The sequence below is a fragment of the Passer montanus genome, unplaced genomic scaffold (genome assembly GCF_014805655.1).
Source record: "Passer montanus isolate IOZ18808 unplaced genomic scaffold, ASM1480565v1 scaffold125, whole genome shotgun sequence".
NCBI lineage: Eukaryota > Metazoa > Chordata > Aves > Passeriformes > Passeridae > Passer > Passer montanus.
Window position 1 is genome coordinate 180548 of NW_024359278.1, and position 15120 is coordinate 195667.

Sequence of the window (15120 nt, forward strand, 5' to 3'; positions counted from 1 at the left end):
ATTCTTCTCTGGTATCTGAATATCTGACATCTATCTGGCACTAGAAACAATACCCAAAACTTACAAAAATTACCTTACATTGTTATAATGCTCCCTCCTTTCTCTAGTTCTTTGGGGCATTTTATACCTCCTTGTGTACCATGAAGAGACATGAGAGATCACAACTAACTCAGACACCTTCAGCAGAGGGCAGGAAAATCCTCAGGTATGTATGAAGAAATAAACTGTCTTACACATCAGATCTTGAAGAGTAAACTCTTTGAAATTAGCTTATTTTCTTTATTTAAAAAAAAAAAAAGATATTCAAGTTGATGAGTCTCTGGATATCAAAACTGTGCGTCTTTTTCCCTCCTCTGTGCTTCTGTCAGGCACTGACAGCAAAGAGAAGACAGTGCAAGGGGCTGCTGCATGGTCCACAGAGACTGCACAGGCTTTGGACCCAATGGAGAAAGGTTCCCATCTGTCCAACAGCACATGGCTCCAGCCTGGTCTGTCTCCTTGGAGCTAGAGGATCACAGATGATGGCAGTGAGAGCACAAAGCAGCACTGTCTCAGGAACTTGTACAGCTACACCAAATGCCACTGGCATCAGAACCTAAACATTCTGAAACTTCTTTATTTTTCACCCACTTCTCCTGGAGCACAGGGGAGTTTCAGGTGCCTGCAGCAGAAGAAGACAGCAAACCCTCTTTCTGTCTACCTAAGAACATTGTGCGTTTGTTCCCCTGTGTTTTATCGGACAAGGAGGTCAGTGTGTGGCTCAGGGACTCACAGCTGCCAGGGAGCTGAGGGTCCTGAGGAATACAAGTAGGCATGAAATGACTGTGCACCCCCTCCAGCCTCAGGTGAAAGCCCAGAACCTCGTCTGTGTGAACAAAGTGATGTGTGGAGCTGCTGGGGCGACACACCCAGGGCGCTGCCCCGATGCCGCCGGGAATAACGCGGGCAGCGAGACATGGTCAGCCGTAAGCAACACGGGCACTACGCACCAAGGGAGCAGTGGCATCTTCTAACACTGGGAACAGAAGAGATGGACAAGACACTGAGTCAGCCTAGGAACAGATGGAGGTGTTCTCCTGTAGCACGCTGTGTCCAGGTGACGGCAGGGAAGGATGGCTGTGGCGCTGCCTTCACGCCCACCTCCCGCTGGAAGCGAAGCTGCGGCTGAAGGAGAATGTGACCTCCCCGTTCTTGTACTTGCCCCAAGCTCCAAATGGCACTATGACAACTGTGCTGTTGTCTTCAGAGCCAAACTGCACTGCCTGAGAGAAGAAACAAAGTGTCAGCATCAGTGTCTCACTTGGAAAGGGAGACGAGTGTCTGGCTTCACCTGGGACGGCACACCCTGAGACCGGAGACTCCCTTGCCCCTTCCCAGCCCTGATACTCCATTCTGATATGCCCCAGAGCTTCCCATAGGATATGCCACCATCCAGAACCAAGGTCAGAAACTGGCCATTTCTGTCTGTGACAATGACATTTTCAGCACAGGCAGAAGCTGCAGTTACAATCCCATGCAGCTCAGTGGACAGCGAGCTAAACAAGTCATTGATGTGATGCCTGGCAAGGATGTGACGAGACCCAGGGTAAGGAAAAGGCTGGCCAGCAGGACTGGTGAATGTCCCAGCCAGCCCCTTCAATTCAGCTGAAAGTGTGGTATTGTGTAAACAAAAACTGCTTTTTTAAGCCAAACAGCCCACCCGGGAGCCCCTGGTGCCCAGAGCAGCGCTGGCATCACCTGCTCAGTGACCACGTGGGCAGCCTCAGCAGGGTCGTGGCACTGGCTGATGAAGTCGCAGATCTCCTGGCTGTTCACCATGAAGTTGATGCCGTCGGTGGTCAGCACCAGGAAGCTGTCGTCTGCGTGGTGCAGCTGCAACAGAGGCACAGGGGATGCATCACCCTGGTGAGTGCTGCAAGGCAAGGGAACAGCCCCCGTGGTTTTTCTTGGGGTGCTGTGTGCCCTCCTGAAGCTGAGGATTTCAAGGAGGACATGCTAGTGCTGCAGTCATCTCCCTAAACCCCTAGTGCATGGCACTTTATTGGGACCAAAACAATAGGAGTTCTTGGGGCCCTGGGAGGTGCACTGGGGAAAAGTAACAAACAATGAATTGGCAGGAGACCTTCCTGCCAAAGTGGAGGTTGAATACCTTCTGGGTGTTTAATTTGTTTTCTAGATGAGTACAGAGCTATGGTAAGACACATGCAGCTGTCCTTTCCTCCTCCCCCTCTTCCTCTCTACTGTGCAAATCTCTGTACATCCCACGTTTTGATGGCAGCCCATCCACATCCCACCCAGTTCTCAGTGATTTTGTGGTTTTGTACCAGCATTAACCTCAAAATTATTCATTTGACCACAGGACCAAACAGACTAACACCTGTAACACATGTCATGTGTTATCTTTCTTCTCTTACCATAAATTTTGCTGTGAGAAGTGAGATTTAGAAGTTGATCTGGTTGAATTTAGTACCAGATTCCTTTCTGTCCTGTTAGTATTAATCTGAAACAACTTAATGAGAGTTGTTCTCTGGTTATTCCAGTAAAAATCAGTGCATGGCCATCAGGCTTCACCTGAGCTTCTGTTGTGTGGGTACCACCACTGCATCAAACACCTATGAAGCCCTTAGTCCAAGTGCTGCTGTCCCTGTAAACCAGACCTTCTTTTACCTGAACCCTTTTTGTTTCTGGCTGGGCTATCACACCACTGTTTTTAAGATCCAAATCTCCTATGCTCCGTGTCATTGCAAGTCTAGCATTCACATGAGGTTGTCCCAAACTGTTCCAAGAAATGAAGCCACCACACTTCTTAATCCTGTCCACAAAAAAAAAAAAAAAAAAAGGAAATGAGTTACTGCTTCACACCATTGCCCCTATCTCTATCCTTTATTTCTGTCAGTAGCTAGAATGAGGAATGATGTATGGAGAGCCTAAGCTGGGAGGCTGAGGGTTGACTTTAGCTGTTTGAAGGGCTCTATGGAAGGGATGTGTCTTGGTGGGCTGAGTCCTGACCTGGGAATCACAGTGCATTTCCTCGGGTTCTAAGCTGATTCTAACTTCCCACTTTTGGACAAGTCTGAACCATGTGGTCATAGCTCTGTTCTGAATCTCAGTGATGCTGGTCTTACTGTTGAGATCTTATGCTCATGGAGGTCTTTCCACATTCCTGGTCCTCTAAACAGGACCCAGTGCATTAACTGGAGCTTACTGCCAGCTCAGAGGTCTAAGGCTCTACATTCAACTCTGCTTTCTCCATGGCCCAACCCAGCAGCAAATCAGGAGTCCATCCTGACTGAGGCCGTGCTCTGGGAAGCCACATCATCAGCCAGCCAGCCAGCAAGGTACCTTTCCTTCTCCTCCTTTCTCTCTGGAGTATGGTCAATGGTGAGTTTCACGGGCTTTCCTTTCCGGCACAGCAGAGCACGACTGTCTCCCACACTTGCCACAACCAGCTCAATTCCATCCCGGAGCAGAGCCACTGTTGCAGTGGTCCCAGAGCTCAGCAGAGTTGCTATAAATGTCATCAAAGAGAGAAGTTTTAGTGCTGCCTCAAAGAGTGGAGCCCTTTATAACAGCAACAGTTTCAATTGGTAAAATAAAGACAACTTGTGCTCTGCCTAATCAGCAAGTAACTGCTTTTAAGTTTAAACTAAATTTATGCATACAAAAAAAAAAAAGAAAAAAAAAGGTGCAAACATGCATGCATGTAGGACTAGGACTAGAGGAAGAGAAGGGAGGTGGGAAGGATTAAGTGCTTCTGTGCAACAACATGGCTCCATGCAAACAGGGCAAGTGGGATAAAAGCAGTACAAGGTACAGTAGCTTCCTTTCAGTTTGTGGCAGAGTTTTTCAGCCCCATGAGCTTATCTCAAGTTACAGAGTTATTGTTCTTATCCCTGGGCACAGTGACTGCACAAGTAGGTCACCATAAAGGTGATGGCTCTTTCTTTCTGTTAGGTGGTGAAGCGGGCAATTATATGTTAATTTATTAATTATAGTTACAGTAATTGTAATTCCACCAGAGGGAAAGCAGTAGATCAGTCTGTGGCATCCTTCTATTGCTGTCAGAGCTGTTACACTCCCTCTCTGCTTCCTGGCTTTCCCTAGGAAAGGTGCTCCCTTTCAACTTGCTGGGGGTCCCAGTGCAAAGGTGAAGCTGGATTCTGAGATTCAGCCTTGCCTTGTGCTTGCACACTGATGCAGGTGGCAGTGGCTGTCTGGGGAGCCTCCCCAGGGCACTGCTGGGATCACCTGGCAGGGGCTCACTGCAAGTGCCCAGAGCCCGGGTGCTGCCCTCCTTCTCTACAGGGCAAGGGGGTGAGCTGAGCTGGCTGACTGCACTCAGGGACCTGCCTGGAGTCACTCATGCAAGCAGATTTAAGGGTTTCTCATTTCAATTGCTACAATGGTCTGGAGAAAAAAAACCAAACAAAAACAAACAAACAAAAAACCAACAAAAAACCTCTTGAAAAAGAAAAATGCAAGTGCCTGTTTCAGGAAAAAGATCTCTTGTATCATCTGCAGTGAAGAAATGCCAGAAAAACTGCCCAGCTTTCCTATTCTTTGCTTTTGAAAGGGCAAGTCCCACTTTACTGTTGTTATCTTCTCTTCCTGCAGATTCTGCAGAGGTAACCCAGCAAGAGAGGCCTGGAAAGGTCCTGCTAACTTGAGCTGTTACACCAAAATGTCTGGACAGGACCAGCTACTGCCTGGAACACATTTGCATCTGCAGCCAATGCAGTTTCCCTTGAAAGGCCCTCTGTAGGTCACCTGCATTCTGGGCTTTTCCAGTTGTTCTGGTTTTTCAAAGCAAGCCAATTTGAGATGAGTTTTGGGCTTGCTTAGGAATGTGACTCCCCAGTTATATTCTTGTTTTCATGTACTAACAGTTAACATGTCACTGCTTTCCACCACTGCTTCTGCAGAGATCAGCTGCAACTACATGTGCTCCTACCTCTGGCCCTGCAGCCCTGAACACAGGAACATGGGACAGATTTGAGACAGGACTTTGTGTTTGATACCCAAGGAATGCCAAGCAGCCCCAAATCTGACCAGATGCCAACAGGTAGCAACAGCAATGCAAGAGCTGTGGGATCTCTACAGCCTCATTCCCCAGCCCTGTGAGGTCTCAGTGCCCTGTAAGTCAAAGGGGGCTGGGAGTAAACTCAAGTCACCAAGCCCTGGAAGATGCATTGAGCCTTGTTGTGCAGTGAAAGCATTGAGCCCATGAATGAAAAAAAAACCCAAACACAAACCCTCACAAACAGGTGTTAATTAAGCTGGTGTTATTATTTAAAACAGGTATTATTACTGCAGCGAGGGCTGGGTTTAGCTGAACACTGAACCAGCAGCTCAGGGGTGACCGTCAGTGGCCATGGTCACACCTTGGGCTGTGCCAGGGCCACGCAGGCTGGGACACTGGAAACTGGATGTGGCAGCTTCTCACTGGTGGCACTGGTGGGCACCGACATCCTGTTTCTCGTCTGAAGCAAGGACTAGCCCAGTGCAGGGTCACTTTGAGGCACATTATGAAAATAACATATTAAAAAGTACCAGTGCAATTAGAAATTTTAGTAGAACCAGTAAAATACCTGTTTTAGCAAACAGTTAGAACAAGTGAAATAGAGCAGCCTATGTTAAACTACCTTTTTATTTTACAGAAGATACCTTGTATTTAGACATTAAAATTAATGCAGAACTGCTGCTACTTTCCCATTTCATTCAGTGGTTTTAGAACTATGCTGAGAAACAAATAAAAAGTTAAATCATAGTCTTCAATTCACAGAAGACTGGAAGTATTTGGAATTCAGGTGAATCTGCATCTTTTTGGTGCAAACACACAAAGAAAAGAGCTGCTATCACAAAATCAAGGGCTGGTACTAAAGAACAAGATATTGTCCAGAATTGTGGTAATGAACATAGTGACTTGAACTTTATATGTTTATTAGTTTATTAAATAAACACTTTTTATTAAATAGCACTCCTAGGAAAAAATACATGCTGCTCACAATCTCTTCCTTGTATCCAGTTCATGCTCTGGGTAGGGATGCAAGAACATGCCTAAAGCCAGATGTAGCATTATGTGATTTCTAGCACAGCTCAAAACCACAGGAATGATGATGGGATAGCATTTCTAATGCTTTTCTACAACTGCTACTAGTTTAACACAAAATATGTTGCATCAGCACATGTATTGGTTTTAACAATTAAAGAGTTTGTTTTCCTAACAATATCACTATAAAACTAAAATCTTTCAATAGGTTCTTAACACTCACTGGACAACTTCTACTGCAAGTCATCTCAACTAATGTGACAAAGAGGATGTGGAAACCTTCCAGTAGTCCAGGCTAGGAACCGCTGGACTCCTTCACCTGGGACAAAATTAAGCAGATCTCTCTTTCCACTGAAGCCCAGCTTAAAGTGTCCAGGGCCTCCAGTTCTAGAGCTGCTGACCAGGTACAGTGTCTGCCACAAATAACACGCACACAGAGGCAAATAGGAAATTCACCCAGGGACTTTGTTCAAACAAAATAAACCTGCAACACTGGAGATGCAAGAAAAAGGGCTGCAGAACAGGAGATGGAGTCAGTCACTCTCAGGTCTGCCTGCACTGCCCTGTGCAGGTCATGTAGGAAGCACCTGCATCTTTGGCCTTGGTAAATCAGCCTTGGTATTTCTGGGGAATTGCCACTTTTCTCACCTTCTCGCTAAAACTGTGTGACAAAATCAGTTTAAATTCAGACCAAATAAATTCTAAATTTAGTTTCCCCTATTGAGATAAGTAATCAACCAACAGATCAAATTAAGAATTTTATCAGTGCTAGAGGACCAGCTGTCTCATATATGGCAAGAGTGGCTGCTGAAGAACATCTGATCCCTCAAGGTAATTGTACCAATATGGGGAGTTCAAACCAGTGCCAAATGAAATGGGGCCATCTTAAATAAGTTTATTAATTGTTCTGACTAATGGAAAAATAGGCAAAACAAACATCCCTTTAATATATTAATTAGTGTCTTTTAAATTGATTAGGTAATAATCAGAGCTCTTGGATAAAAAGGCTGACTTTACAATGCTGATAAATTTATTAAATACTCAAGTACAATTTCTGCAGCTCTCCCTTTCCCTCAGTGTTGCAGGTTAACATATTTAAAGAAATTAAAATCATTTTTGAATGGTAACTTAAAAAAACCCCAACAAAACAAACATTACTTTAAAAATATAATTACTTTAAAATAACTTATGTTGTTTGTCAGCATAATAAGATTCAAGAGTAAGAAGCCTTTCACACATGGGTAGACAAGTTAATACCTAGCTATGGTTTAATAAGATGGCTATTCCAGATGTGAGTGACCAATGTGATTAGAGTTGGATGCACTGAATGTGGAGGTTGATGGACAAACTCCCTCTTGTTTTCTCTGGCTCACAGTGAACAGAAGCAGTAACAATACCTGGTAGGACTCCAGTAGGCCAAGAAAGGGTTTGTCTCACATTTCTTCAGGGAAATGCTCAAATTTCCTCAAGCACAGAATTTAATTTCTTGTTTCTATCCTTGCTGAGGAAAGCTTTTCAGCCTTTATGTTTTAGTTTTTATGGCTGGTCAAAAATAGCAGAAAATTCTGCCCATCTCTGGGGGCCATGGATAATGTCATTTGTTGGATGTAAGCTTCCTTTATGTTCCATACCTAACTTTAGCAGTAATTTGTATTTAAATGCATGGATGTGAATGAGAACACATTTTTGAAGAGGTATCAAACACCAAGCTTCAGGGCTCAGACGCAGCTCTAAGCTGTTAATGATTACACAGGATTCAGGTAGAGCACAGATTATCCCAGACCTGCCTACAGCAAGTTTCTTACGCTTTTGTGTGAAACAACAGGTACAGGTCAGTGTCAGAGGGGTTACTGGAGCAGGCCCCAGCAGGCCAATACTGCTGGCAACAGCCCTGGTGAGCTGCTTGCCAGACACAGCAGCAGTACCTGGAACACACACATAAACCATTTTTATTATGGAAAGCCCACAGGAACTACCATGCTATGTATTTTGCATCTCTATTTTCAAATACTGTTTCATTGTTAAGTGACCTACCGAGGGACATGCCCTTGAGGACATAGCTGGGCTCTCCCAAGAAGGCATGTCTCTAGTCCTGTTAAATTTGTGCCTTATGTAAGACTTTACCCCTTAAATAGTACTATAAACAATGCCTCAAATGTGACATTTTGGCTACAGGGATTTGTCCCAGGGTTTAGTTTCCTTCAAACACCCAGGTACAAGTTTTAAAGCTGGCTGTGTGTTAGTAAAGACCTGGACATCCTGAATGTGCACTGGTTTTTTGCAGACACAGTGAAGAGGGTGAGCCCTGGAAGGGTCATCTGCTTGAACAAGCCAAAGCTATTATTTTGCACTACATCAGCTATGGCCAGGTTTCAAAAGCAGGTCAGACTTGGGGAGCATCCAGTGTAAACCAGATACACCAAGTTACACAATCAACACCAATTTCAAGATACTCTAGCAACAGTCTTGACTGTCACATCCAGAATAGCCACACTTAATCAGAAATTTTGCTGGCTTCTAACAAAGACACATGCCAAGCACTGAAATTTTATAATTTTGTAACTTTCAAAACATCAGCAACAACAAAAATATCCACACAAAGCAGTCAACAAAGTATTGAGTTATTTTAACAACAGATACGCAAGAAGTTTAATCTGTTCAGAAATCCAAACTTGACTTTGCACCCTGTTACTCCATTCTTTGCCTTGGAGCTTGATTTTCAGCCAAGAACAATGGGCTCTCTTAGATCCCCCAGGTTCCTGCAAGAGCTTGCAAGTGTTCAGCCTACCTGACAAACACTGAGTGCCTGCCAGAGCGTGGCTCCTGTGGATGTTTGGCAACTCTTTTACCCTCTGTTTTGCTTTTTTAATGAAGGGGGCTTGTGCAGTATCCTGGTAACCATTGCATACGTTTTCTTTTCTGGCATTAAGCAGCACCAGTTAGTTAAACGGTATGAAAAAAATCCTATAAGCAGTTCCAAAATGCTCTGCTTGCTGCACAATTTGCCAAATGCTGTTGTTATCCAATTCTGTAAGTCTCACCTACAAAGCTTTATGACTGGAAATAGTTTTCAGAAAAAACAGAATAATACATCCAGTATAGTTCTCAATCCTTCTCCTCAAGGAGCTGCTCTGGCACAGAGGGCACTACAATGAGCCAAAACCAGAGATGTCTTACTGACAAAGGGGCAGGAAAAGGGACAGTTAGATCTGAAAATTAAATGGTCTGATCTGGGGAAGCACACAAACTTGTACTCAAGTGCTGTCTTAGATTTGGGTTGGTAAGGAAATACATTTGCAAAGAGGCTCTGGGATAAAAAGCACATCTGTTCTGCTGATGTCTCTCAAGAGCCCAGCTCAAACTCAGCTCACAGGTCAAAAGTAACTCTGGTCTTTTTTACAACATGAAATGCAATGGGAAAATTACCTTTATAGATTCAATCCTCCTTTTTTAAGGGCTGCATTCAGAACTTAAGACTTTTTTCCTGATCCTTGGTGCAGGCTAAAGTAAGAGGCAGTGTTGCAGCAGTCAAGCTACCTGACCTGCATTTGAGCTTACCTAGGTTCATCTAGCAATTAAAGTGCAGAAAGCTACTCCATTACTTGATTGTTCTCAACCAGTGCCTCAGAAAAGCAGCTTGAGAACACAGTATCACTTCAGTCCATACAGGCTTTCTTGGTTTCCAGTCTTTCTTGGAGAGAAAACTTTTACGGTTTCTGTTCTTCTGGTACAACCTCACTTATTTTGCCTGTGCCTGCACTAGCATGGGGACAGGTTTTTGTTTGTTCCTTTTTCTGTCATGGGTAGGTGTTTCTTGGGGTTTTTTTAATTTATTTTTTTTTAAATTTTGGGGTTTTCTTTTAAAACTGGCTAAACTGACTCTCAAAATTGTATCTCATGGCTGAGAGAGAGCTCCTGTGACAGAACTGGGACAGGCACTTCCATCTCCCTTCCTAAGTTAGTCTCTATAAGCTCTGCTTGCTGCAACTGGAACTTCAGATGTACTTAGTCTCTAGACACATATACAAGAACTTCAATAACAGCCAGGATTAAATGGGAGTCTAAAAGAGCTGGTACCAGCTTTACCACAGCCTTACCACGGCCAAACTTGTTTTCCTCTTCACTGCTTTTTTCCCTTTCCCACTCAGCTACTCCTGTGATTCTGTTTGTACAGAAGCAATATTGATTGCATTAATTTTGGCTTATGTTCCTCCTCACGTGCAGCAGCCAAGTTAGGAAGGGGAACTTTGACACCGTTGCTTTTAATCCACAGGACTAACAGCTTTAAAAAGCAAACATACAAAAGCACCCACCCCCACACCCCTAAAATTAAAAAAAAAAAGTGAATCAAAACCACCCCTCTCCACATTTCTTACCAGTAAAATTATGGTCCTTGCAAATCTAAATCACTCTTTGCTACCTTGACAAACATAATCCTTTTTAGAATCACATTAAGAGAAATTAATTGATGATTATGCCAACATTCATAACTCCTCCAGTAAATTTGATTGAGACTTACAGTAGTTATTTCATTTTTCAGAGGTAAAGCATAATTGTTTTATTTGCAGTAAGTGACCAGAGCAAAATCCTGTGTTAAGTAAAATTGTTTTCAAGCAGTTTTCTGGACATTTTACTGCAAAACTACTGAGCAAATTAACAAACTTTATTCTCCACACCTATATGAATATTTTTTTTACCTACCATCAGCAGAGAGATTAGCATGCCTTTCATATGCTTTGTCTATTTCTAGAAAAGCTTTGCTCAAAACATTTTCCAAGTTCTCTTCCTCAGCAAGAAATTCCCTGGAAGCAAGCAAGTAAACAAAGAAATTAAACTTCTTTCCAAGCAATATACATGCTGATCAATCTGTTTTGCAGTCTTATCTCCTCCCTGCACCCACTGAATGATGCTGGGAAATTACCTGGGAAATTTCCTGAGTGGAAAGGTAATGTGATTTTACTAACTGCGTGCACTGAAAGCATAACCATGTAATTTTGCAAATATCTAAGTTCCTTATCCAGCATCCAGGGATATGATAGATACAGAAGAGTGTAAGCAATTACAGAGAGCCTGTGTGAAAACAGCTAGTCCATATTCTCCCTGTGTTCCAAGACCTTTCCTGGACAGGGGGCACAATCGTGCTCTCATCTCCTGGGGTTTTGGGCTTGCCCAGTGGGGCAGGCACCAATGTATTAAGTAATTCACAGCATATCTGTTCCACCCAGTGCTCCTGCTGTCCCATAAGGACAGGCAACTACATAACCATGTACAACCCATTGATTCCCTAAAGAAGGAATCTCGGCTGTAACTTATTTGACACACATTGCCTTGATGAGCACTTACTTGATATATTTTTCCATGTACTTATGACAGAAGTCTGCAGCTGCTGCCCCGCCGTGCCCATCGTACACTGCGAAGTACAGGATATCCTCTGTCAGCTGAGCGTAATCGAACCGGTCCTCATTTTCCTTTCGCTTCCCGATGTGGCTGGCGCAGCCCACGTTGCTCAGGCTCACCTTTGGGATGGGCTTGCCGTACTTTATGCTGGGTGGGAGGAGAATGGGCTCATCGATGCGGTTGTCCCAGATGCCGAAGGTGTCCCATGTGGTCGGGCGCCCGCTGCCGTCGGGGTCGAAGCGGGAGGCGCGGCGCTCGCAGGTGGAGAGGGAGCAGGCGGCGGCCGGGCGCTTCTCGTCCTGCAGGAAGCGGGACGTGAGCGCGGCTCTCCTTCTCACTTGGAACCCTCCGTTCCGTACCAGATTAATCAGAGTAGCTGTGGACATAACTTGTCTTCGCGGAGGTTCGTAGGGGAAAGGAGACCAGGAGCAAAAGATGCGCAGCTGCTGGAATGTCTTAGAGAATGAGGGAAAATGGATCAGGGAACAAGAAGCGCAGGAAAGGGAATTTTCAGTTGCATCATTCAGGAAACAATGTCACCCTGAGAGCCCGCTAATCATGCGGAGCACAGCCCTCCCTGGAAGCGACTGCAGCGGGATCTGGTGACTCACCGGGAAACTATCCCACCCCAGAGCAGCCCACATACACAGAGAGCCAGGGAGGCACTTCTGCTGGCCCCTTGCAGAATGACATCCCGGGTTTTCAAAGGCTGAAGGGGCTGAGATGGAGCAAATGGGTATGATGATAATACTAAAATATGAATATGTGGAAATATGAGACAAGGTGGAGAAAATGAGCTTATCACGCATGCTCTGCAAACGCCAGCTGAGTTATCTGCACTGTGACTCCCAGAGGGAAGGGAGGAAAAATATACATGCTTAGATTTTAAATTTATCTGCATGTGATATTTGTTTCTGACACATTTATGGACATCGTGAACAATACTTTTTAACACAGAGCTGTTAAGTTAATTGTGATTTTTTTTAAATTCTAATAATGACTACTAAGAGTATTTCCATGGACATCCACAACTGTACACACAAACTTCCCCCTCAAAAAAGCCCATGCAGCTATTTGCTGTTTTGTCTGGCTTGAAATTCTCTGCCACCTAACCCTGAAATGGGCTAACACTGGAAGACAAGGTCTTCCACTGGCTTCTCACATCTCTTTTCCAGTCCAGATAAATTCAAACAAACCACTTGGCTCAGCATAGATGAAAATTCACTAATGATGACTCACCTAGCATGCTGAAAAGTGTAGAAAGATTGGATTATTTGATCTTTTGTAGAGTAACACCCAACTTCACCCAAGTCCAAGGATGCAGTTTGTAATAATTACATGTTGTTGCAATGGACTAATTTGAACTGGACCACACAGATCACTGTAACTAACCACACTAAAGGTATAAGCCCAGTGAGGAATTTCTAACTTAATTACTCAAAGTTTGCTAAGGGCAAAATTATGAGTGAGGAGTATTATATGACAACAAAAGGTCTAAATAAACCCAGACTTACGGTGAATGAAAAAAAAAAAAAAAGACAGTAGGGTGACGTAATTGAGCAGCAAAGAGCAACACTTGTACCCCAGAGACACTAATTCTGGGCTGGAGTGCCTTGCTGTTGTCCTCTGCTCAAGCCAATCACAACTGCATCCCTACATCTGAAATATTTGTTAAAACTATGTTTTTAAGTTGCTAGATAAAAATCTGTATACTCACAAAAAACATGCAATCGAAGGTAAATTAGTAATGGGTTGCTTTAGTAGAAAATGGCAGTGACAGAGCTTTCAGAAGGCCTTCAATAAACATGTTGTTCCCAGCTCAAAGAATGTTGCTTCAGATGCTGTGGGTTTACCTTTCATGCAATTCTTAGGTTGCATGAAAAGAGGAAAGGTTTCTTTACTTAGCACTTGGAGGTTAACTGTTGACTTGATAAAAGGCTGAATGTTCTGGAAATCACTGTTGTTGCACCAGCCAAATATGAACTACTTGAAATCTTTAGATTTTCCATTTTACTGCAGGGTGATTGCAATATCACACCCTTATTTTAGCATACTTACAGGTATTTAAAACCTGGTTTGCTTTCTGCAGCTGCTTTTTCTTTCATGCTATCCTTGACTTGTAACAGCAGCAGGTTAACTTCCTTCTGTGAAACACAGCAGGACCAAACTAAAAGCCTGTCAATTAGCAAAACCCACACTCGCTTTCACTTCTGTCAGCTTGAGAAGAGAACATGAAATTCTCGCTATATTTAGACTACCCAGTATCCACAGCATGAATCAGAGGATCAATCCGAACTCACAAGCTAATTAATGCATTTGTTCCCTATCAAATTCGACTCTCACCAGGCAAGTAAAAATAGTGAGATAGTTTTGCCTTCCAAATGTCTCTGGAAGTCAGAAGTAGGAACCTGCTCTTTAGTTTGTTATGTAAACAGCTCTGGACACGAAACAGTCTGTGCTTTCCCAGCTGATATGCCTGCAAACACTGGGCAGACAAAAGAAGACTGAGGTAAAGAAAAGGGGGGCACTGGTGCTAGAGACAAAGTCCAAGATGGACAGTTCTAGACAGAAATCTGCTTTGAGGTGCTCCATCTGACCCTGTTCATCTGTACACGTTGTCCTGGAGGGAAACAGCTCCTACAGACAGCCAGGGAAACACAGCACTTAGAGCGGGATGAGGTGATTAAAACTGTAGTTTTACAGACTGCCTGCTGCTCGAAAGATGGAAATTTTCCAGAAGAAAAGGGGAAGCAAAGGAAACCCGGAAGACAGCGAAGGCATGCCTGCTGCCCCGGGGGATCCGACGTATGTCAAAAGGAATGCACAGCTCCAAGTGCACTTGCCCGGCGTGCCTTCCCAGCCCCACGGATGTGGGCAGGACCGCACCGTTCTGGGTGTTAAGCTCGCCAAAAAGCAGGTGCGCTGTTGTTTTGCTGTTTGGTTTTATTTTTTTAAAATCATCCGTGACAATCTAGTCTGCTGCCTGGACAGCAAACCGGACACGGACAGCAGCAATTTAAAGACAAGGAAAGGCTGCTGCAGCCTGCGTATCACGAATTAGCACAGACCGCGTTTATTCCGTGCGTGTCAGAGCTGCGGCGTGCAGCGGCAGCCCCTGCGGAGCGCCAGCCGTGCCCAGCCCCGCTCCGTGATGTGCCGGCCCCGCTCCCTGACATTCCCAGCCCCGCCGCGGCCCTTCCCGCCCGGCTGAAGGAGAAGGGAGAGCGGAGCCAGCGGAAGGGGCAAAAGAAGGCGACGCTTGCGAGCGCGGCCCCTCACCCTCCCTCGCCCCCGGCCCCCGCCCCGGGCAGGCGGCCCTTACCTCCTCCCCGGGCCCGGCGGCGGCAGCGCCTCAGCGGTGCGAGAGCGGCGCCTCCCCGGCCGAGCTGCGGCGCGGCCCCGCCGCGCCCGGCCCCTCCCACGGGCCTGGGGCCGCGCCAGCAGCCGGGGCACGGCCGTGGCTGTGGCCGCGGTGACCCTGCACAGCTCCGGTTTCACAGGATCGCTTAGGCTGGAAAAGACCGCAGAGATCAACCATACCCAGTCTTTCCTTGAACACATCCAGAGAGGGTGGCTCCATCATCTCCCCGGGCAGCCCATTCCAATGTCTGATTACCCTTTCTGTGATGGAATTCCCCCTAATTTCACAGAACCACGGAATTTACTGAGTTGGA

At 45.2% G+C, this 15120-nt stretch overlaps 1 protein-coding gene across 1 annotated transcript; it reads right to left on the minus strand.

Moving 5' to 3' along the window:
* Positions 1-241: 241 nt before the first annotated feature.
* PPM1K (protein phosphatase, Mg2+/Mn2+ dependent 1K) lies at positions 242-14879 on the minus strand. The gene is made up of 7 exons (XM_039698440.1): positions 14769-14879; positions 11393-11901; positions 10751-10851; positions 3343-3508; positions 2668-2812; positions 1738-1872; positions 242-1262 (listed from the first exon to the last, which is right to left on the minus strand). The coding sequence occupies exons 2-7, from the start codon at positions 11830-11832 to the stop codon at positions 1131-1133; spliced, it is 1119 nt and encodes a 372-aa protein (XP_039554374.1). The 5' UTR covers positions 11833-11901; positions 14769-14879; the 3' UTR covers positions 242-1130.
* Between the last annotated feature and the right edge of the window lie 241 nt (positions 14880-15120).

Excerpts from the sequence above, each read along its gene's own strand:
- PPM1K (XM_039698440.1), bottom strand. The coding sequence starts at position 11,832 with ATGTCCACAGCTACTCTGATTAATCTGGTACGGAACGGAGGGTTCCAA. Across the intron at positions 10,852-11,392 it reads TACATGGAAAAATATATCAA|GGAATTTCTTGCTGAGGAAG; the intron begins GTAAGTGCTCAT and ends GCTTGCTTCCAG. Across the intron at positions 2,813-3,342 it reads AGAAAGGAGGAGAAGGAAAG|GATTAAGAAGTGTGGTGGCT; the intron begins GTACCTTGCTGG and ends TTTTGTGGACAG.